Below are 22429 nucleotides of genomic sequence, written 5' to 3' on the forward strand. Positions count from 1 at the left end.
TTACTGCTATGTCACACAATGGATTCATATTGAGCTAGTCATCAAACTTGCAGATCTTTTTGTATATAAATTGTCATCTACACTTTCCCTCAACCTGTACTTACACAGTTGATTTCTTGAATCCAAAATGATTTCTTGAGTCCTCTTCATTTCTCACCTACTTTGGGACTTCTATGACTTCTCTACAACACCCCAGGAAACTCATTATTGGGAAAACCTTATCATTCTACAAGATTCCACAAACCTGAGTATTCTACTTCATCACTACACCCTACCCCTCTGATTGGAGAGTAGGACCATGAACTCCAAATGCTCCATTTGTAGAGGGCGCTCAGCTCAGTCAGGTCCAACTCTTCATGACCCATCTCATTTTACAGATGAGGAAACTGAAGCAAACAGGGTTAAATGACTTGGTCAGGGTCAGACAGCTAATAAGTGTCTGAGGCTAGATTTGAACTTAGGAAGAGAAGTCTTCCTGACGCCTGGCCAGGGCACTCTATCCACTGTGCCACTTAGCTGCCCTAGCTGAGCTCAAAACATGTCCTTATTTCTTAATTGACTTCTCTCCCATGGCTCAATTCAATTCTATTCCAATCTTTCCCCCACTATGTTCTCAGGAAGACCTTTCTTAGATTTATCCATTGTCTCTCTTACTGTAGCCCTTTAAACCTTGATCCTCTTGCTCTGACCTGAGTGGTACCTGATACCACCAGGTCAACCTTTCAGAATATATTACAATTCCTCATTCAGCTTGTTCTTCTTCTCTAGACTCCTATAACCTTTAGCCTTCTCCCTTTTTTGTTCCCTCCACATGTCTTCCTTCTCCTTCAGATGTTGGAACCTCTAGAACTGAACTTAGAGATGCCATGTAGGGCCTTATCAATGATTAGGGTAACAGAAGGACAACCTGATGGTTCCTAGAAGCACAACCAGAACCAGATTGAGAGCCAGTAAATACATGTTAAATTGAATGCTGCTAGGTAGAAAGGAAGGTTGGGTTACTATGAAAGGTAGACCAGGAGGCTGAGTATAAGCATATTTCTTAAGATTTCATCTTTACTTGATAAGCTACAGTTAGTTATTCATTTTATTTATTTGATATGAGGGCACCACCAGGCATTAAAAAACAAAAAACAAAAACACCTTTTTTTCAATAAAACCCGAAGGCCTTGGTTTGATGCCTGGGGCAAGGAAAAAAAAGCAAGAAGAGTTGCTTATCATCCTGACCTTAGAAACTGTTTCAATCCCGCTCCATCAAACTCCTTTATCTTGAGACATTTAAAAGGAAAAAAATTGAAGAAAAAAAAAACTGGAAGTTAGTGACTTAATTTCCTTTTGATGATAGTTAAACTCCTAGCACCAGTTTGGGAAATTAGCTCCTCCAAGATTCCATAACTCTGTTCCCCATCAATCCTTCATCCCCTTCTCCTTTACCCCAATATCCCCCTAAGTCAGATGACTAGTTACTTTAATGAGAACAGTAGTAGTGACACCTAGTGGACTTAATGTGTACAACCTGAATGTGCCTTCACTTTACTTTGTCTCCTCTTCCTACCAGAAATGAGTTGACGGAAGTTTTCAACTAGCAAATACACACAGTTGAGGGACAAATCTGCTATGTCACTAAAACAATGCTCACTTTTTTATGCGCTTTGAGATTAACAAAGCACTTTCCTTACAACAACCCTGTGAGGTAGAAGTATTTTCCCACATTTTATAATTGAAGAAAATCTCATTCTCTACCTCCACTGAAGCCACAACTAGACATTTTTCCAGATGGGACAAAAATAATTTAAAGGGGAGGGGGGACAGGGTAAGAAAAAGAACATGGGTATAGTCACATTGGGAAAAGGATGTTGGTCCAAGAGAGGGGCAACCCAAGCAACAGGACTCTGGGAATGCCTAAGTATAGGCTTCCAGCTCTGCAAAGTGAGATACAGTACTGTGGTCTATGGAGAAGAGGGGCCTCCTCACCCGTGTTGGCACCCTGGAGGAAAAATTATTTGCCTGGTGGTAGTTAAGGTTATAACCATTGCCTTACCACCTCTTATACTCTCTTAAAAAGGAGAAACCCCACTGATGCTGAGTGAAGTGAGCAGAACCAGGAGAACGCTGTACACAGTAACAGCCTCGTTGTGCTATGACTAATGTTGATAAACTTAGCCGTTCTCAGCAATGCAAGGATCTAAGACATCTCCAAAGGTCTCATGATGGAAACTGCTATACACATCCAAAGAAAGAACTATGGAATTTGAATGCAGATCGAAGCATACTATTTGCTATTTTTTTTCTTCTGTTTTGTTTTCTCTTTCTTGTGGTTCCTCCTATTGGTTCTAATTCTTCCTTACAACATCACTAATGTGAAAATATGTTTAATAGGAATGTATATGTATAGCCTATATCAGATTGTACTCTGTCTTGGGGAGGGAGGTGGAAAGGGAAGGGGAGAAAAATTTAAAACTCAAAAGCTTATGGAAGTGATGGTTGATAAATAAAAATAAATTAATAAACAAAAAAAAGGAGAAACTCTGAAGAGAAACCCTCCCCTCAAAAAAAATTTGAGTTATTCAATCAATGTAGCATTTATTAAGGCCTCATTGGCAGGCCCTGTGCTGGGTGCTAGGAATAGAAATACAAAAAAAGTAAATAATCTCTATTCTCAAGGAGCTTACTTTCTATCAGGGAGACTATATATATGTGTGTGTGTATACATGTATATACATATATGTATATATGACACATACATATATGTGTATGTATGAATAAATGACAGAGTAAGAAGGGAAGGACCTAGCATTTGGGGAGATCAGGAAAGGTTTTGTGTAGAGGTGATACTTGAGCTGAGTCATGAAAGGAAGTGAGGAATAATGTGAAGCAGAGGTAAATAAGCAGTACATTCCATGAATGGGGGTGGCTAGTACAAAGGTACAATTTGCTAGTGAAAATATAAATGTTATCTCCCAATTAGAATTTATGCTCTTTGAGGGCAGGGACTGTTTGTTTTTTTCCTGCCTTTCTGTGTACTCCCAGTGTCACGTGTAAGATTTAGATTGAAACCACCTCATTTCAGCTTTGATACCTTAACAAGCTACTGCCTCCCTTCTATTTATTATCTCCAATGTATCCTGTATTTAGCTTGTTTAAATAGTTGTTTGCGTATTGTCTCCCTCCCAACAGATTGTGAGCTTCTTGAAATCAGGGACTGCCTTCTGGCTCTCTTTGTATCCCCAGCACTTAGTACAGTGCCTGGCACATAATAGACACTTAATAAATGTTTATTGACTGACTGAATAGGCATGAACATTTTTTTGATTGAATCAAACATCATAACTGAGTGCAGATAGGACCTGTATACCTCCATGAATCAGTCAAAGTCAAAATGTGAAATACTGGGGCATTCCCTACATAATTTACGTAAGAGGAAGCAGCTATCTCAGAATTAGAGGGAGAAATTCTAAATATCTGGATATGAAAAGTTAGAGCAAGTATGGCATTTCCAGCACTCATTTGAGAAGCACAGGGAGGACTGAGCTGTGGCAGGGAAAGGAGAGTCATTGGCTCTAAAGGAATTCTCAGAGAAGAGGACCAAGGCTGAGGGAAGTCCCAAGAAAAAGTCTGCTCTTTCCTCAGCTTCCCCATAGATGTTTGTGTATCCACAGACACTATAATATAATCTGCTGTTGCTTTACCTGTTTCCTGTAAAACAAATTTTGCCTCTTCCACAAAGTGACCACAGGCTGTGTGTGTGTGTGTGTGTGTGTGTGTGTGTGTGTGTGTTTCTGCACAGAATCCAACCTCTGCCTAAATGTTGAGAAATTTCAAAACTGGAGGCGTGGAACAACTATGACTGAACTCAGAACTTTTCACCTAAAATAAAATTCCCAAAAGCCAAAGAGAAGGAAAACAAGTGGACCTTAAAGACCATTACATTGTTCCCTATAAGCTAATAAGCTTGGTGTTCCCTAATAAGCTAATTTTTTTAAAGGTATTACTTTGGCTCTTAATAAATACTTGTCTGAGTGACAGAGATGGGAGATGGAATATCACACATCAAGAGGAGAGAGGTCCACTTTGGCTGGACCAAAGAGTGTAGGAAGGTATCATGAGGCTGGAAAATCAGTTTATGAAGGGCTTTAAAAGACAACAGAGGAGTTTGTATTTGATCTTAGAAGCATTAGGAGGCCACTGGACTTCCAGTAGGAAAGTGACACGATCAAGTCTGTGCTTAAGGAAAAATCACTTTGGCTGCTGGAAGATGTATTGAAGGTATGAGAAACTTGAGGTAGGAACCACTGAGTTGGCCATTACAATAGTCTAGGTGAGAGATGATGACCACCAAGCAGCAGCTATGTGACTAGATAAATGGCGGTAGAATTTAAGATGTAGAAATTATAAGATTTGGCAATTGATTGGATAAGTGACATGAGGGAGTATTAAGTCAAGAATAATGCCATGCCAAGATTAAAAACCTGACTGTGCCTTTGACAGAAACAGAGAAGTTTGGTAGAGAGGCAGATTGGGAGGGAAATGGGGTGTGTGTGTGTGTGTGTGTGTGTGTGTGTGTTCGAGCACACATGAACTCCAGCAAATAATTAGCTCTGTTTTGGACATGTTGAATTTAGGATGTCTACAGAACATCTAGTTTGAAATGTCCAAGTTAATCATTTGTTCTTATAAGGCAATAGCTCTGGGAGGAATTGTCTCTAAAGCTACAGCCAAGCAACCATGATATTTACAACCCTGATATTATAGCAACCCTAATATTTCTCCTCTTCTCAACCTTCTTTGCCATTTTGAGAGAATAAGTTGCCCGTAGGAAAGAAAAGAAAAAAGTCTGTTCTCTAGGGGTGCTGGGAGGGAGTCTCCTTCAGTTTCCTGGGAGGGTGAAGAGCTACAGCAATAGTAACCACCGGAACCCCTACAACCTCTAAACAATGCCCAGGATATTTAGCCACAGACTTTGAGAGTACCCAAAGTCCTGGTGAGGGCTCTCTAAAACTTCTGCTTCTTTGTCCATTTCAGAATTTTGTGTTCCCCTCAGTGATCTCCTTGTGAAGTCTGGTGCCTGGACTTGGTCATTAGGCAAAATGGCTAAGAATGGTCTTTGTTCTTACCCTACCCTGTAAATCTTTTAGATCTGAACAGGTCAAATTTTTTGACCTCAAAGACAATGTTTGGTGTTACAAACAGCTATCGTAGGGGAAAGGGAGATGGCTTTTTTTTTTTTTTTAAGTTTTCTGTGAAGGTCTTTCCCCTTACACACTTTTATCTCCATCTGGAATTTCTACCTATCGCTCACTTTAAATACCACCTCCCCCCAAGAAGTTTTCCCTGATCACACCACCCAGAAATATTCCCTCTGTGTTTCTGAATTCCTATAGGCCCTCTCGAAGCACTCATCTTATACTTCCTGATAATGCCATCCTCTGGGTAGATATTTAACGTCCCCTGTTTTTTTGTAAACTGCTTCCAGGTAGGAACTTGACATTCATCTATGTCTTTCTCATTGTTCTTTTGCACACAAAAGGAATTCAATAAAGGTATTGAGTTAAACCTTCACTTTTTCAAAGCCCCAGTGTTTTTACCCCATGCATGGCAGTGACCAAACTGGTCTTCAGTTACCAAATCAGCTCCTGAGAGAGGCTTGGGATACACAGCACTGGCTCCCTTACTCCCCACCCTATTTTCTCCTCAGACTCAATTAAAAATAAAAAAGACAAATACAACAAAGGAGAGTAGCAGACATGTTAGTTTAGAGACTTTATTGGCCTTTTTCCGCCCAACAACCAAAACTACACAGTACACACCATTCATTCAGTTAACGTTGTCTGGGGAGGGGACAGGGATTGGGTTTGGGAGGTGAGAACAGAGGCAGGCAGTGAGAGGCAGTGGATACATGGGTGAGAATAAGGAAGGAGGGGGTGAGGAGATTGGAGGGAAGCCAGTGTGACCAAAAGTGATTGCGTTTACAAGTGTGTTAAGACGCTCATACACACTTGTATAAGTTTACGTGGGAGCAGGGAAGGGCAGGAGGATACTACAACAGGTAAGAGAGAGGGAGAGTTAGGAGGTCTGAGCATGGCAAAAAAGCTATATTTTTTTTTTTCAGTGGCATTGGGGAAAGAAGATACGGGGGATTAAGAAGGAAATTGCACAGATGGGATGGGATTGGGAGATGAGTCGGGAACAGGGAATATGTAGAGTGGGAGTTTATGGTAGTGTCTGCGTGTGGGTGTAGGGACATTTTGTAGCAAGAACAAGACAGATGGGCCATATAAAAGGGACTGTACATGTTACTTATGATACAGCATTACATATTATACAAGGCTCTTTCCCTCTTTTTGTTTTAAAAAATAAATTTACAATTAAAGAGCATTTGGTAAAAAATATATACATTCTCAAAGGAAAAGAAGCAGCAACAGCTGCCACAAAAAGGGGGAGGAGGAGCCAGGTAAGAGGGCAGGGTAGTGCCAAGAAACCATGCCCAGTAGCTGCCTGGGGCCTCTGTACCTACACCCCCTTGACTCCCAACCTGGGAGGCCCACAGTGGGAGAGACAGAGAGAGAGGTAGCAAAGGCATTGCCACACAAGGTCCATTCTCTGCCTTTAGAGCCTCCTCTTCTTGGGGGAAGAGGGTCCCCTGCCCAAGGAATGAGAAGCCAGACCCACCCTAACCCTGACTGGGAGAAAGGAAAGAATAGAAACAGAGGGAGAGGCACAGATATCCATCTTCCCATCTTCTATGTGCCAGGTTCTGGGAACAGAAGGAGATTTGGGGGTAGGGTAGGGAGTGGAGCAGGGAAAGAGAAAATTCCCATTTCAGTGACTAGATACCCCAAAGCAAATAAAATAGGATAAAGGTGGCATTTGTCAGCAAGGACCCTTAACTCCTGACTCTGTGCCTCACTTCCCTCTTCTATACCTCCCAGGAGAAGAGGGATGAGTACACTAGGCAGCTTAAGTCTATGTTTCCCTGAGCATCTGCTGCCCTCTCACCCCCACCCAGGGATATTTGGGAAATGGGGGAGAGGGAAGGACAGAGGGAATTGCGCAGGGGCTCATGGGTACACCTCCCACCTGCTGCTGCTCCCTGCCCCCAGGGAGAGCTTCACCCACAAGCCTGGGCATGTAGGGCAGCACCTGGGGAGCAGAGTAGGAGTAGAAACAGGGAAGGGGTTGGTGGAGAAGAGAGAATAAAGAAAACACCCAGGCCCCTCCCAGGGCCAAGGCAGACAAGGGTAGCACCAAACAGCAGAGATCACTTTGTACAATGCACCCCCATTTTGCTAGCTGGAGATCCTATTCCTTTCTCACAACAACTCCCCCAACTAACCCTGGGAAAGGGAGAGCTGTACCAAGGGGTAAGATAAAGATTTGGGGTGGGGGGAGTCCCTCTCCCTTCACAGCAAAGAGGGGTCCCAGGACCACAAGAGAAGAAGCTAAGAGGTATGGCAAATATGGAGGCTGCTGGTTTTCCCTCCACAATTCCTTTCCTACCCTAACCTGCAGTGTTCCTTCCTACCTGAGGAGGTGGGGACTGGAAATTCCATCCCCAGACTGATCCTGCTACAGGAAGGGGACAGAAGAGGAAACTTCCACCTCTTCTCACTGTCTTGGGGGGGGGGGGGGTGTGGTGGTGGTGAGATGGGAGGGTACAATTTTGGCTAGGAATAGAGGCAGAAGGAGAAGAGGAATCTAGAAAATAAAAATTTAGGTAGCCTGGAAGGGACAGGCATAAGATCTCAGTGCAACAAAGCTGATTTCTAACCAACCCTCCAGAGAGGAAGGAGATCTGTCAGAGCAAGGAGGAGGTGGGAAGAGGAGAGGGACACACGTGCAAAGTGCTTGAGTGCCAGGTGTGGGTACCAGGAGCTCCCGGAGAAGTAACTGGACTGGTACCCCCAACACCACTACCACCCTCACTGACTATTGGCCTCCAGCTTGTAGGAGAGCTCAAAGAGCAGATTCTGGTTGTCAATGACCTGGAACTGGCGCACATAGGCCTTTGTCTGCAGGTGGTGAGGTGATGCTTCCATATCCAGACCTATGGGAACATCAAGGGGGAAGTCACTCCTGTCACCATCACCACCACCACTACCCCTCCCCACACACATACACCCATAGCACCTGGAGCTGAGGGATGGAAGGGTAGCTTCACTGAGGAGGAGAAAAACAGGGCCTACATATTTAGAAGGTAAATTCGTTAAGGATGGAGAGCCAGGGAAAGTTGGGGTGGGAGAGGGTTTGGTGTTGCCACCATAGACAAAGCACTCTTACTCACACATGCACACATCCCAGGACCCATCCAACCCTGCTGTCACCATACTCACAGAGGGGCCGGCTCCTGTATTTCCGGATTGTTCTCACTTTTTCTGCCACTGAATGCTGAGGAATGAGGGTGAGGGGAAAACCAGAAGGAAGCACAATGAGGAAAAAAGCAAACACATATACCCTTCCTCCTTTTATCCCCTTCATTCCCCTACCTCCAAGGCCTGAGTCCCCTCCCATCCAAGGTGCAACCTGCCCCCATATTTCTAGTCTCCAAACAGCTCAAAGAAAACACACAGGATCCTTGACTTTACAGTGAAAAGATACCTTAGAGATAACAGCTCCAACTTCCTCATTTTACAAAGGAGGAAACTGAAGCCTATAGAAGGTAAATAATATGGTTCTGATCACTAAAGCCAGTAGGATCAAATATAAACTCCTGTTGGGAATTGAAAGCCCTTCACATTGTCTTTCCAAGCTCACTGATCACTGTCTTTTCCTTCACATACCCTACAATCCACCTTACTATCTGTCCCTCATCCACAACATTCCATTTCCCATCTCCAGATCTTTGCATGGGCAGTTATCTCCTAAGCCTGAAATGTACTTCTTCCTTAACTCCTCTTAGAATCCTTAGTAGCTTCCTCCAAAGCCCAACTTAAGTTCCACCTCCATGGCCACTGGCCCTTGCACTAGCCAGTGCATCTCTGCCCTCTAATTTTTTATTTATTTATTTATTTTTATTTTGTATATATTTTGTATCCACATGCATGCATGCATGTTGTTACACACACACACACACACACACACACACACACACACACACAAGTAAGTTCATTGAGGACAGGGACTTTTTTTTTGTCTTTCCATCTCTAGTGCCTAGCACAGTGCTGCAGCATAACGGATGATTAAAAAATGCTTGTTGATTGGCTGATTGATAATAGCCAGCAGAGCCAGCTTCTCTGATTCCAAATCCCACTATGCTGTGCTAGATTCTCCCAAATGAGAGTGGACAGTGCGTGAATGGCTGGGCTTCAGTGCCCAGAGTTAGCCTGAGAATCCTAGTAACTGGGTGTCAGGTCTGTCACGTGTGGGAGGGTTGCCACGGTAATACTGCCTTAGAGATTGACTTGGAATCTGCCTGACAAGCTTGGGCACTGCAAGGAAGGATGTTGTCTGACAGGCATGGCAGGCGAGGCACAGTGCACTATGAGCTAAGAAGAGAAGGTGAAAGCCCAACCTCTGGTCCATTAGGAAGGGCACATGAATGAATGGTTCACTCACCAGCTTCTCAATGTTGACTAACCCATCCAGGAGAGTCTTGCTGCCTTCATGCAGGAATGTCAAATCTATAGGGGGAAGGAGGAAGAGTGAATCAGGTATGGACAGGGGAGCCAAAGAAAACCCTTGGAAAATCACTGCAGTGGAGGGTTGCAGCAATTTAGGGTTTCTCTACACAACCATACAACATTCTATAGTACTCTCTGGCCTGGAAGACTTCAAATTTGGGATTTAGAATCAGGATTTAAGGCAAGGTTCCTTAACTTGGTGTCCACAGACTTCTTGGGGGTCCATGGGTAGATTCCAGGGAGTAAGAGAACTTCAACGGTTAAAAAAAAAAAAAAAACCCACTCTATCTGTATATCGGTTTAATTGATTTGTTTTGTCATCCTTTGTATTTTATTTTATTCATTTACAAACATTCTTTGGAGAAGGGGTCCATAGGCTTCACCAGACTGCCAAAGGGATATAGGACACACAAAAAGGTTCAGAAGCCCTGGTTTCAGGTTCAGGGGATAACCTTAGGGGTTGGAGCATTGATAAAGGGTCATGAAGTGTCATGTTTGAAGGTCAGGGCTCTTCACCTTTGAGGATCAGAGGCACGAAGGGGATCACTGGTGGCTTCATCTTAGATACAACCTCTCTGTAACTTTTGTGGTTCCTGCAGGGGTCCTAGAGAATAAGAATAATGGCTGGTATTTGTACATGGCTTTCAGATTTGCAGACTGTTTTGAACATTACCTCATTTAAACCTCACAGTAGCCCTACTGAGATAGGTAAAAATTTTGTTGGCCATTCCTGTGATTTCATCAGCACGGGGGGCTCAAAGAGAGGAATTTTCCTTTTCAATCAACATATTGTCTTCAATTCAAAGCATCAGAGTTGCTTCAGACACTAAATGACTTGTCCAGGGCCTCGTGGCCAGCAGGTATCAGAGGTGAGACTTGAACTCAGGTCTTCCTAAATCTGAGGCCACTACTATCCACTAAATGATACTGCAAATGAGGAAACTGAGGCTCATTAAAAGTAACCATCCCTCAGTCACAAGCTAAGTCAACGTAAGAAGCAGAATCTGAGCCCCGCCTCCAAGTCTATCTCTGTAACCACTCTCCTATCAGTTGACCAGGGATCAAAGTAGGATCTGACATTACTGCTAGTGAGTGCTCCCACTCCCTTTCTAACCTTCCTGCCTCAGTTACTTCCCTCCCTGACCACATGGCTGGTTTTGGGCACAGGGGAATGAGGGGGGTGTGATAACTGCTCTTCCAGCTCCTCACAAATAATACACAAATACACATACACATTCTTACATCCTTTTCCATCTGCTAAAAGCCTAGGTTGGTCAAGTAGCAAGAGGGTCCCTGGAATCCCAGGGAGATGAGCATATTTGTATGCATGTGTGGGAGGAGGGAAGAGAAAGGAACCAAACTCACTGTCAAATTCTCAAATTTTCGAAACAAGTTCTTGAATTTCCCAGGAAGTTTCTGAAAAAAAAGTTTGAAGAAAGGAAAGGAAATGTTCATAGAGAAGGCACTGGTTTTAGGATGGCTTTAGCTAATCCATTCATGGCGTGGGGAGGTGGTGGGTGGAGGGGGAATGACCAGTTTGCCCAGAATATAGGTTAAAGGGATGGCAAAGAAAGGGACAAGGAGATTCCAGCTTCATTTAGGAGTTAATAATGGCACAGGGAGAGTTGTTGGGAATATGGAAGCTAGAATCTTAAGACGGAAGAAAGGCTGGAACCCAAGGTAGAAGGGAGTTGAGAAAGGAGGGAGAATCCTAGAGGGCAGGGGATATTCCCTCACCTCCCAGGTGAGCCGGAGGCGACTGACAGCAGCATTATCCAGCCCCATAATCACAGCATAGAAAGACAACAGGTCCTGATTCTGTTTACAGCTGTTTAGAGTAAGGGTTGGGGGAATGGTGAGTAGGTTTCAGGGACCCAGACCTTTCCCAACCATAGCGCCCCCCTTCCCTGCCTTCCCAGTCAGATTTGGGGCTCACATGGCTGCAATCTTGATGAACTTCTTGAGCAGCTGTGCTCGCTTCCCGAGAGGTTCACAGAGCAGAACCTCCGTGGCCACCCAGTGGGTGACCTCGCTGCACCGCTGAAGCAAAAGCTCCAAGTTGGCAGTCTCTCGTCGGCCCCTCTCCCCATGGAACACGTAGTCCACGAACTCCAGCTAAGCCACCGGTCAGTTCACAGGTGAGGGAAGACAGGCAGCATGGAGAAGAGTGTAGAAAAGACAGATGGAAAGACAACAGAGTTGGGGGAGACAGAGGTTGGGGTGGGTGTGACAGGCCATCCAAGGGAAAGGAGATAAAAGATGAAAGCAGAGACATGGAGTTGAGGGCAAAGGGGAGTCAGTATAAAAGGGATGGGGGAAGACAAAAATAACATTGGTTGGAGGTCTACTGGTCCTCTCCCAATTTATTTCCCAGCCTTGGTCCCCTTTCTCCCCTCAGCCATCTCTTCCACCTAGCCCTCTTCTCTTCCCCCACTTTCCACCACCCATCCCACCTCATGCACGCATCTGAACAGCTCCCAGTGGAAGGCAGTGAGGTGATTGGCAATATCCTCTGGCTCCACTCGGTGAATCTCTGTGTCCCCAGGGGATACCTGGATCTCCTCAGGGAGGGGCACCTGGGGGTAAGGAGTACAAGGGTGTCCTCAGGGAAGATACTCAGGGTCATGATCTCATGTACATGGGTCTCCCTTTCCCCTTGCTTAGCCAAGCAGCATATTGAAGCTGGAGGTGGGGGGCTGGGGTGGGGATGAGGGTGGGGAAGTCTTACCAGTGCTTCATAGCAGTCCCGGGTACAGGCAAACAAGTGGCTATTGATGCCCAGGGTGGTAAAGACACAATCTTCACTGGGCTGTAGCAGGACCTTCTCTGTAGGCAAAACCCAAAACCCAGTCCTTCAATCCATGGTCTAGGATCTCAGGATTTCTGGTTCCTCTTCCTCACATCATTGAAGCCCCCCCCCCCCCCCCCTGCTTCAAGTACATTGGGACCAAGTCCACATTGGTAACACCTTTTACAGAGCTCTCCCTCTCTCAGACTCAAGGAAAATAATAAATAAAACTAGCAATAACTTGAGGTCAGTAACTATTGGAGGGGTAGGTTGAGATTGACTTTGTATATCTAGTACCTAGCACTGTTCCTGGCACATAGCAGGCACCTGGCAAATGCTTGTCCATTTGTTTAAATAATTTTTGACATCTTTTGTTTTTATAGAGGCAGCTAGATGACACAATGAAACCTGAAGTTTGGAAGACCTGAGTTCAAATCCTGTCTCAAACATTAGCCGCGTGACCCTGAGCAAGTCAGTTAACCTCTCTCAGTCTCAGTTTCCTCATCTATAAAATGGGGATAATACAAACCTCCCAAGGTTATTGTGAGGTTAAAATGAGATAACATTTTAGTACTGTGCAAAAAGTACTGTGCAAATCTTAACATAATATATAAATGCTAGCTTTTTAATTTTTTTACATTGCCCAGATTTTCCCCTGTATTTCTTCCCTCAGAAGGAAATCCTATATTAATAAATGCTTGGTCAAGTGGATTGAACTGAATTCACATTGACTCAATTTCTTCCTCTGGAAGAGGATGGGAGTTGAACTAAATTATATCTTAGATGGTTAGCTACTTTCAGATCCTAAAATTCTAAAATAACTAGTCAAATGTCTTTTGGATGTGGGGATTTATCATATGTTAGCAGCAAAAATTCCATCAGAACTTCTAGACCCCTGTCATACCACTGGAAGACTCTCAACTCAAGTATGTGGTCTAGACCAGTGGCATCAAGCTCAAATAAAAATGGAGACCACTAAACCATACTTAAGGATTCTCATTGTTGCATATTGACTTAGAAAACCACAGTGTAGGGGCAGCTAGGTGGCAAAGTAGATAGAGCTGAGGCCTTGGAGTCAGGAGGACCTAAGTTCAAATCCGACCTCAGACCTTACTAGCTGTGTGACCCTGGCAAGCCACTTAACCCTGATTGCCTCACTTTAAAAAAAAAGAAAAAAAGAAAACCACAGTGTATAATCAAATCAGATTGCTCGCCTACTTGTGGAGAGGGGAGAGAAAGGAGGAAGAGAGAAAAATTTGGAATTTAAAATTTTATAAAAAATGAATATTGAAAACTATCTTTACATGTAATTAGAAAAAACAAAATATTATTTACTTAAAAAAAGAAAGAAAAAAGAGAAGCACATAGTAACATTATCTATATTCTATTGTATTTTTTATTTATCTTAAATATTTCCCAACTACATTTCAGTCTGATTTGGAGGCACTCAGGAATGTTGTGGCTACCTAGGACACCCTCTGGCCTGGGATGTACTAGGCATATGGGTTTATATCAGACTTATCTGAGTTTCTAAAATAACAATAATAATCCATTTTGCACTTGTAGCACCCTTTTCCCTTTTTTTTCCCTCAAAGCACTTTTCTCATTTTTATACTTTGAGTACCTTTTCAAGGAAGTGGGGTGAGGGAGAGTGAAGATTATTCTTCCCATGTTACGGACAGAAAAGTTGAGGCTATGAAGATACAGCAGGCTTAATGTGTTGTTACTACCCTAGACATAGGGGCCCCTTCCTGTGGCTTCAGCCTCAAAGACAAAGAACTCCCTAAATACCCAGACAGAAAGCAACCTGCCTAAGGTAACTCAGAGAATGAGGTGGAGCTGGACCCCAGGTCTTCTGACTCTAATAAGCCCTATGAATATATTCACTTCTGTTCTAGACAGCCAAATCTATCTCTGCAATGATACTTTTCCTATCTAGAATCCCCAGCAACATTCCTGCAACTCCATCTCACCCTGGTGCCTCACTCACCTCCTGAGGATGCCACAGCCACAAGGATGAGGGGGTCCTCCCGCCCGGCTGACTCCTCTGAATACTGCAGCTTCTCTGACACTGAACCTAGGATGTCTTGCACTGAGGCTGATAGGCGGCTTCGGATTGTCACATATGAGTGATCAGGCATGTAGACTCTGCAGAAGACTGAAAGGAGGAGGCAGAGAAGGGGGGCTGGTTAGAGGGGAAAACTGTGACCACATCCAACTCTCACCATCTCCTCAACCCTTTGCCACCTGGGCATTACATCTTTGGCAGCTGAGGAAAGGGAAAGGTACAATGGTACCATGGCAAAAGGCAAGTCCATTTTATCACCTTCCATTGGTAACTATTCCACTGTATGTATGAGTAAGACTGAGGTGTGATATGAGGGTAGATGTAAGGGAGAGGGTGATTAGGACAGAGGGAAAAGTATAGGTATGGAATCTGAGATATTCCCCTGGGGAATTACTGGGCCCAAAGAAACCCTGTTAGTAGGCTCCAAGACCTAAAGTGACTCCTCAGAAGGACCCCAGAGAAACCCAGTGGAGATCCTAGGTGTGGAACATACAACCTCCCCACCTCTCCCACACACCCATAGCACTTACTCTCATCTGAGCCCCGGAAAGCCACCCGAGTTTGCAGACAGGAGTCTATTCGGCGGAAGTGACGAAAGAGTGGCTTCACTTGCTTGCTGGGTGGTTGACTGTCTTCTGGAATCCTGGCACCAGGTATAGCAGGCATTAGTGGGCACTGCCCCAAGAGAGGGTACACCAAACATCAGCCAGCAGAGACCCCAATCTAGGGGGCTGTGGCCAAATAGGCACCAGGCTCTGAAACTGCTTTGAGGAAGAAGGCTATACCCTTCTAAGTGGGATGAGGAGGTGAAGGAAGTGGTGCTGGTATAACTGATAATGCCAGGCATCTTGGGTCACTATTCCAAATAAATATTGACCTGTCATTTAAGGGCCAAGATAAATGCTACCTTCTCCTGGTCATCAGGTCTTCTCTGATTGTGCTAGTCTCTGAAATTCTGTAGCTCTTCCCATTAGTACCTCTATCTTACAGCACTTTTCAATGTACCACCTGGTAGTTTACGTACATGTCTTATTTTTCCCCAACTAGAATGTAAGCTCCTTGAGGGCAGGAGAAGTATTGTGTTCATCTTTGTATATCCCCTGACCCTCACCCCATCAACATTCACAGGCCCTGAACACAACAGGTATTCAGTAAGAATTTGCTCAATAAATATTCGTTGTGTCCAAAACTGATATATATGGAGAATAGGAAGGAAATAATCCTGGGTATAGGAAAAAAATTCCCCCTCAGGGAAACTGGAGTGATACCCATTTTCTCCCTCTCCCCTACTCCAAACCTCACTTGAGTTCTACTGTCTCCACCAGCTGGTGTAGTCTCAGGGTGTCCTCTCGGAGATCCTGGTAGAGAGACTCATCTTTCATGATCAGCAGATATAGATCCTGGGGTAAAGGGGAATTCAACGCTTCAGGGATGAGCTAGGACCACCATGCCTAAGCCCAACCTTTTTTCCTAAATTGAACCAGCCCTATCTCACACACAAGTGACTGGGGAGGGAGAAGGCTGTGGAGACAGAGTGAAAGGCTTTAGCAGAGTGCGTGTACCGAAGGTGTTTGTCTCTGGGTGAAGGGGTTCTATGTCTTCTCAAGTTACATGACTGTTCTAAGCTCATGAATATGAGCACTTTTTTCCCCAAGTATTTTTTTTTCCCTGAGTCCTCAGCTCAGAGGATATTTCTTCAATAGGAATAGTCTCCCTTCCTCAGAGACCCTGGAGCCTCCTAAACCCAGTCTCCTTTACTATACTTCTAAGTGGGGTGGCACCCACCTTAATGATTCGACCAGCGCACTCTTCCTCCTGCAGTAGTCCTTGATATGTCTCCAGAAAGTGGAGGAGCACAGCTAAGCATGCCTGTTTCCGGCCTAGCCCCTCAGCCCCCTCAGTACCGTCTGATTGAACAAAGCTGACCCTAAAGTTAAGGAAAATAGTACTACGAGACCAGACCCAGGGGTTCTACTCCTTTCTGTCTTAGATTCTTTGCCCACCCTTCAATGAACTAGGTTATTGGGGAGAAGAGGATAGATAATTAACTTCACAGTCCTCCTGCACCTTACCTTGGGTCTTGGTGGGTGGGAGAGAAAGAGGGTCAGAAGAGGTTCCCTTCACTTGGGGCCAGGATATCATCCCTTCCCTAGCCTCAGCAACTTGCTCGGGGTGGGGGGGGGCATTCTAAGTTTTTACACCATCCAGTCACTACCAATTTGAGTTCCACTGCAGGCTACCCTGACTCTACCCACCTCACTTAGGAATTCACTTAGATCAGGGGCTCTTCCCCTGTTTTATGGCATAGACTCCTTTGGAGGTCTAGTGAAGTCTTTGGCTTTTTCTCAGAACAATGGTTTTCAATAACTGAAGGAAATGTTAGATTTCAGTTACATGATAATTCAAAATAAAGAAGCAATTTTTTTCAGGGAACTCTGTCCCCAGAATCTTTGGGTTGCCTCAGGGAAAACCCCTGGGTTAGACTCTGACAGCCCAGCTCCTGGTGACAAAATCTCCAACAGGCTAGTTGGTGTCTCATTGCTTATAGCAGACCCTAAAATGACATACCAGGTGGTCCAATATTTATAGCAAACCTCACAATAACCCAGCAGGTGGCCTGATATTAACTGTAGTGACTTCTTGGTGTTGGGGAAGTGCCCAATGTTAGGCAGCACGTCTACCCCTGGCTGGCTGGGAACTGCTTCCAGACCCTCCCCAAAACTCCCAAAGAAAGGATATTACTGGTAGAGCTCCTGCAGGAAGCGCTCAGTAGGGAGGAAGAGCGAGTGAGTGAGGACAAAATCATCCAGCAGAATGTCTGTACAGAGATTGGCAGGGCAGGTGTCAGAAAGGCACCGCCTGGCCCAGGAATGCCCCAGACTGAGAATGCTACCAGCTCAGTGCTGCCCCACCTGCCAGGGGGCCAAGTTCTCCCTCTCTATATCCCCCCTCCCACTCTAGGTCAGAGTCCCAGCCACCTGCCTGAACATGTTGGGCACACCAAGTCACATGTATGAACACTATTGCCTGGGTTAGTAATCACTGCAGTGGCTGGGGGAGGAAGGGGGGGAGGGGCTATGGCACTTTCATTTACTTCTCCTATAGAACATTTCCCAACTAACTCTTCCACTCATTGATGGAAATCAAGCCTGAGAGGGGAATGAGAAATCAGAGAGGGTCCTAGGAATGAAATATAATCTAACCTTCTTTAAGCCATAGAAACCCCCACCAGTACCAAGAAAGGAAATCTCTGGACCAGAGAGACCCCATAGTGAAAAGAGAGGGGACAAAATAACCAGCTAGCAGTTATGTGGTGCTTTCTTTCACTGATCCTAACAACCTTGTGAAGTAGATGCTACTATTATCTCCATTTTACAGCTGGAGAAACTGAGGCAAAGAAAGGTGAAGTGATCTGTTTGAGGTCATACAACTAATAAGTGTTTGAGGCAGAATTTGAACTCAGGTCTTTTTGGCTTGAAGTATAGCATTCCATCCATTGTACCAGCTAGCTTCTTTAAAATACCAACTCATTGTCTTTCTCTTCTATCTCCTTCTATCCTTTCTCCCCTTCCCATACTTTAAAAACATATTCCAGTCACAGTCAGGCAGGCCAGGACCAGCCCTGTACAAAAGGCAGAAGCAGGAGCCTGTCTGGCCTCTTTGATCCCAAAGCACTGAGTAGAAGTCCCATTGCCTCTGGGTGCCACAGGAGGGAAGGGTTAATGAGGGAGGGGAGGAGGAGTGGCCCTTCTTCCTCCCCATCCTAGGCCTGGCTCAGCCAGTCAACCAGGTACAAGGTCGCCCTGACTTGCAGCCAGTTTGGTGATAGGGCAGGGCCACTTGGCACACTGACAGGAAGCAGGGAGGGAGCCAAGTGTCCTAGCTGGGGCAGGTTCAGGGTGGGTCTTCAGACATTGCTCCAGGGAGAAATCAACCCATAAGATGGCTCCTGGAATACCCACACAGGGGCCCTGGGTCATTTGTGCTGCTGGGTCACAGTTCCTAGGACAAGTAGAGTCATAGAATCAAAGCTGTAAGGGACTGTAAAGATCTAGTCTAATGCCCTCATTTTAATCCAAGAAACATTTATTAAATTCCTATTGTCTTTCTGGCACTGTGCTGTGTTCTGAGGATAGAAAGAGAGGCTCAGAGAGCCTAAAACTCCCCCCCCCCCTTTTTTTTAACTGCCTAAAGCTCCACAGCTAGTTAGTAAAAGAGCCAGGAGTGGAAAGAGGTCTCTTAACTTCAGTAGTGTTTTCTCTACTGCACTCCCAGAATTTCATTAAGCTGGATAATGACCCCTCAAAGAGCCTGAGGACTAGGAAGTTTCTGTTGATTTACAGAGGTGCTCGCCTCATTGCTGCCCCCCCCCCAAATAACCCAGGATGGTTATAGCACTAAGGGCTAAAGAACCCAAGACAGTTGTACATCAGGTCGGGGGTCCTCTACACCTCCCCTTTCTGTCATTATGTTAAGGCTGCTACAGCAGCCACCCCTCCATGACATACTGATTCATCTTTGCCCAACTCCCTCCCTCCTATAGATCTGCAGAGCTCATGCTTGGCTGCCATGATCCCTTGCTATTTTACTGTCTTCTCACCTCCAACACATACATACTCAGAGGAATTAGCTTGACAGGAGGCCCAAAGTCAAAGGGTACAGACCCGATACAGTGTCTGTTGACCAAGCTCAGGTGTAGGAAAAAAAAAAAAGTCGGCATCTCCTTCCTTTCCTATCTCAGTGGCCCCAGCTACTCTGCTGAACTCCGGGAGAAAAACGAAGGAAAAGGGAATTCCTTGGGCTTCCCTAGGACAGATACCAAGAACAGCATAACAGTCCATCCAGACTGTTGAATTTGTAAGGGAACCAGGGAGAGAGAAATAGAGAAGAGCGTATACGTGGGGTAGGGGCTATAGATTGCTGTCTGTCTGCAAAAGGGGATGTGTCATATACATGCATACAGGGTGTGTGGTGTAAGCGAGAAGTTGCAGTTAGGGGAGCTGTGTGTCTCTCTGATATTTTTCTAATTAAATCAAAAAGGTGTCAGCTCCCCGGGGCATCTACAACCTGAGCCAAAAGGAGGGGACTTAGGTGTCCAGGAAATCTAGGAAAGGAATTACATTCCCCCTACTTGGGGTCCCCTGGGAAAGGATGAAGGAAAGGAGGAGACTGATGCTTCTTCATTCCTTTTCCCATATTCCTGATTCCCTTCCTCATTTTCTGGACTTCCTTTGCCTGCCAGAAGGCTTCCTTACTTAACCCAATGCCACCCTGGGTTTTACACCCCAGTGACCTAACACCTTATTGTTTCTGGGGCCTCAGTTTCCTAAACTGTTATTAGAGGTAGGGGTGGTAGGAAGAACACCATAATTAGTCAAATAAAGACTTCCTTGGGTATATTTATATTAATGAGGCTTTATGCGGAGGCCTGGGACTTGGGGGGGAGTGGAATCAAGTGGAGAGGTCTATTTGACACTCCAAGCCTCCCACTTACATACCACCTATGTCCATAAGCAAGTCCATCCCCACCACTTCTTATATGCATCAATGAGGATACCTCTCTCCATCAGGGACCTTTCAGGCAGCTTGGCCATCACTTATGGCCATCTGACAGTGACCATCCAAAGGCACAGCCCTAGGCATCAGTTTTGGGAATTGCTAGACTGAGCTATGAATTCTTCTGTGAAGTTCACTTTCAAGGGGGTCTTTATTTTCTCCTCTGGGGGTTGCATTGGCCTGATTCTCACTAAGTCCCATCCTAAACGGCATTTTTAGATGCTAGGCCCTAGCTCTGGGGTGGGGGTGGGGGTGACTCAAAATCAAGGACTCCTAAGGCTCTGCAGATGGAATGCCTCAGTGGAAGAGGAAGGCTAAATTCTGAATGGCATTGGGGTGATAGCCAGGTAGGATGGTATCAGACCCTTATCTTTAATAACTGGAGTAGACCATTCGTGAAGGGATACAGGTAGAGGCATGCCAACTTCTCTTGTCCAGGAACACACTATACAATCTTCCTATTAACACAAGCCTCCCAGAAGACACAACATGCCTATAGTAACCTATACCCTCATACCCCCATTCATGATCCATCCTGAGGCTTCATTCTCACTACGGATGTTCCTCACCTCCCCCCCCCACCCTCCACCCCCAGCCAAAGAAGAGAAGCACACACATTCTCCCTTCTTTTCTCCTGCCTCAGGACTGGTGCAGCAGCCTTGGCCAGTTGCTTACCTGAGGTCCCACTGTCCCTTGGAGCCCCTCCAGCCAGCCGCTCTAGGATTCGGTTCAGTAGATGCTCCGGCTGGTCGAGGGCCCCCAGGGGCAGCCAGGGAGGTGGAGTGAGGGGCTCCCCTGGGGACAGCTCGTCCGATGAGTAGGAGGAAGGGGAGCGAAGAGGCCCCCCCTACTCCAAGTGGGCCGGGCGCCGGTGCTTCATCCAGCTGCAACCAGCAGGGTGCCCCTCCAACTGGCTCCCCAGCGGTCCTGCCAGGTTCTCCCTCTTCCTCCTCCGTAGGCGGCTCCAGCTCGGGTTCGGCCGGGGGTTCCCGGAGAAAAGAAGGGAGCAGCAAGCGAGATACACTTTGGCGTCTCTGCAGCTGTCGGGGTCCCCCCACTGGGCCACTACCTCCCGCAGGCCCTCCTCCCCCTCCGCCCCCAGGTCCGCCACACCCCCCAGTACCCCCTCCGGGTCCTGTTCCTACAGCCCGCCCAGCCAGCTGCGACGTCTGCTTCTTCAAAAATTTTTCCAGCGGCTTCATACCCCAACCCCCCCGCCCCCGCCGGGACCGCCGGGAGGACCCAGGTGTCCGGGCCACGGGCGGGGGGTAGCGCAGGGATGCTTAGAACCGAAATAGGGCAGATCGAAGGGTTGTGTCAGGCGCCGAGACCAGGGAGTAGTAGTACCCGCGGCTGGTTGGCAGCTGGCTTGAATCCAATGTCCAGTGCCCCCAGGAGATGCCAGCAGGAAGAGAGACAAGCTCTCAGCAGCCCCCCATGCCTCTTCAAACGGTGTCGGGCCCAGGCGGGTGGCCCGGGTGCAGATCCGGTGCCGCTTAGCTCATGGGCCCGGGGCCCGGCTGTTGCAGCAGAGGCGGCAGGCGGATAGCAAGAGCCGAGGACACCAAAGAGGAGGCGGCGACGGCTGCGCTCCCGGCCCCCGGGAAGGTGGCAGAGTTGAGGCCACGCCCCTTCGGGCAGAGACCCACCCCTGTTCCCTCCCAGGTTCGGCCCCCATCCTTGGACCCGCCCACGGGCTGCGCGGGGCCAAGATGTAGCCCCTAGGAGAGATCTGGGACTGAAGCGGGGTCAATGCGGACAAGAAAAGATGTTCAGAAATAAATGGAGTGGGGGTGGCAAGGTACACTACAGAGGCCAGAATTTGTCTCTTTCCCAACCTTGACCCGTGAGCCTAGTCAGACTTCATTTCAAGGGTAATCTGTGGCAGACATCTATCCAACTCTCGTCTCACTCTATCCGTCCAGAGCAGATAACTGACTGGATATTATCGTCTCCGTCACTATTTTCTACTTCCAAGAGTATGCACCTTAGGAAAAATGGCATGGGCAGGTTCTATCACCACTCCACACCCTCCTGAGATCTCTGTGCAATAATCTCTTGGCTATGTTGGTGCTGTCCAGCAGCAGTACAGTGGGGTGGTGCCTGCTTGCTCTCATAAGCCTGACAGGACACAATAAGGTAGTGCCTGGTTGCCCTCTCTAGGGCAGGTATGAGCAGATGAACAAGTTTTGGCAGGTTGGGCTGGGTAAGGAGCAGCAGCAGCCAGGTGGAACAGACCAACAGCTCAAAGGCACCTGGGCCCAGCTGGCAACAGAAGCTGGGATCCCGAATATCGGTGAGTATTCAAGAGTTACCTGTCTGTAGCTGGCAACAGCAGCTGAGGGCACAGGATTTGGAACACCCATTAGTTATCAGGCAGAAAGGGCTGTCTGGACACTG

General features: G+C 46.4%; 1 protein-coding gene across 1 annotated transcript; it reads right to left on the reverse strand.

Moving 5' to 3' along the window:
* Positions 1–5747: 5747 nt before the first annotated feature.
* Positions 5748–21587, reverse strand: RAPGEFL1 (Rap guanine nucleotide exchange factor like 1). Its single transcript, XM_027873164.1, is given in 16 exon segments — positions 5748–8044; positions 8331–8385; positions 9553–9617; positions 10134–10221; positions 10983–11033; positions 11355–11445; positions 11554–11732; positions 12071–12193; positions 12346–12443; positions 14396–14563; positions 15004–15116; positions 15776–15873; positions 16259–16394; positions 17213–17291; positions 20705–20876; positions 20878–21587. Coding segments are annotated over 16 exon segments (1995 nt in total). The 5' UTR covers positions 21232–21587; the 3' UTR covers positions 5748–7919.
* Between the last annotated feature and the right edge of the window lie 842 nt (positions 21588–22429).

The sequence above is a fragment of the Vombatus ursinus genome, unplaced genomic scaffold, assembly GCF_900497805.2.
Source record: "Vombatus ursinus unplaced genomic scaffold, bare-nosed wombat genome assembly UNPS02014801.1, whole genome shotgun sequence".
Classification (NCBI taxonomy): domain Eukaryota; kingdom Metazoa; phylum Chordata; class Mammalia; order Diprotodontia; family Vombatidae; genus Vombatus; species Vombatus ursinus.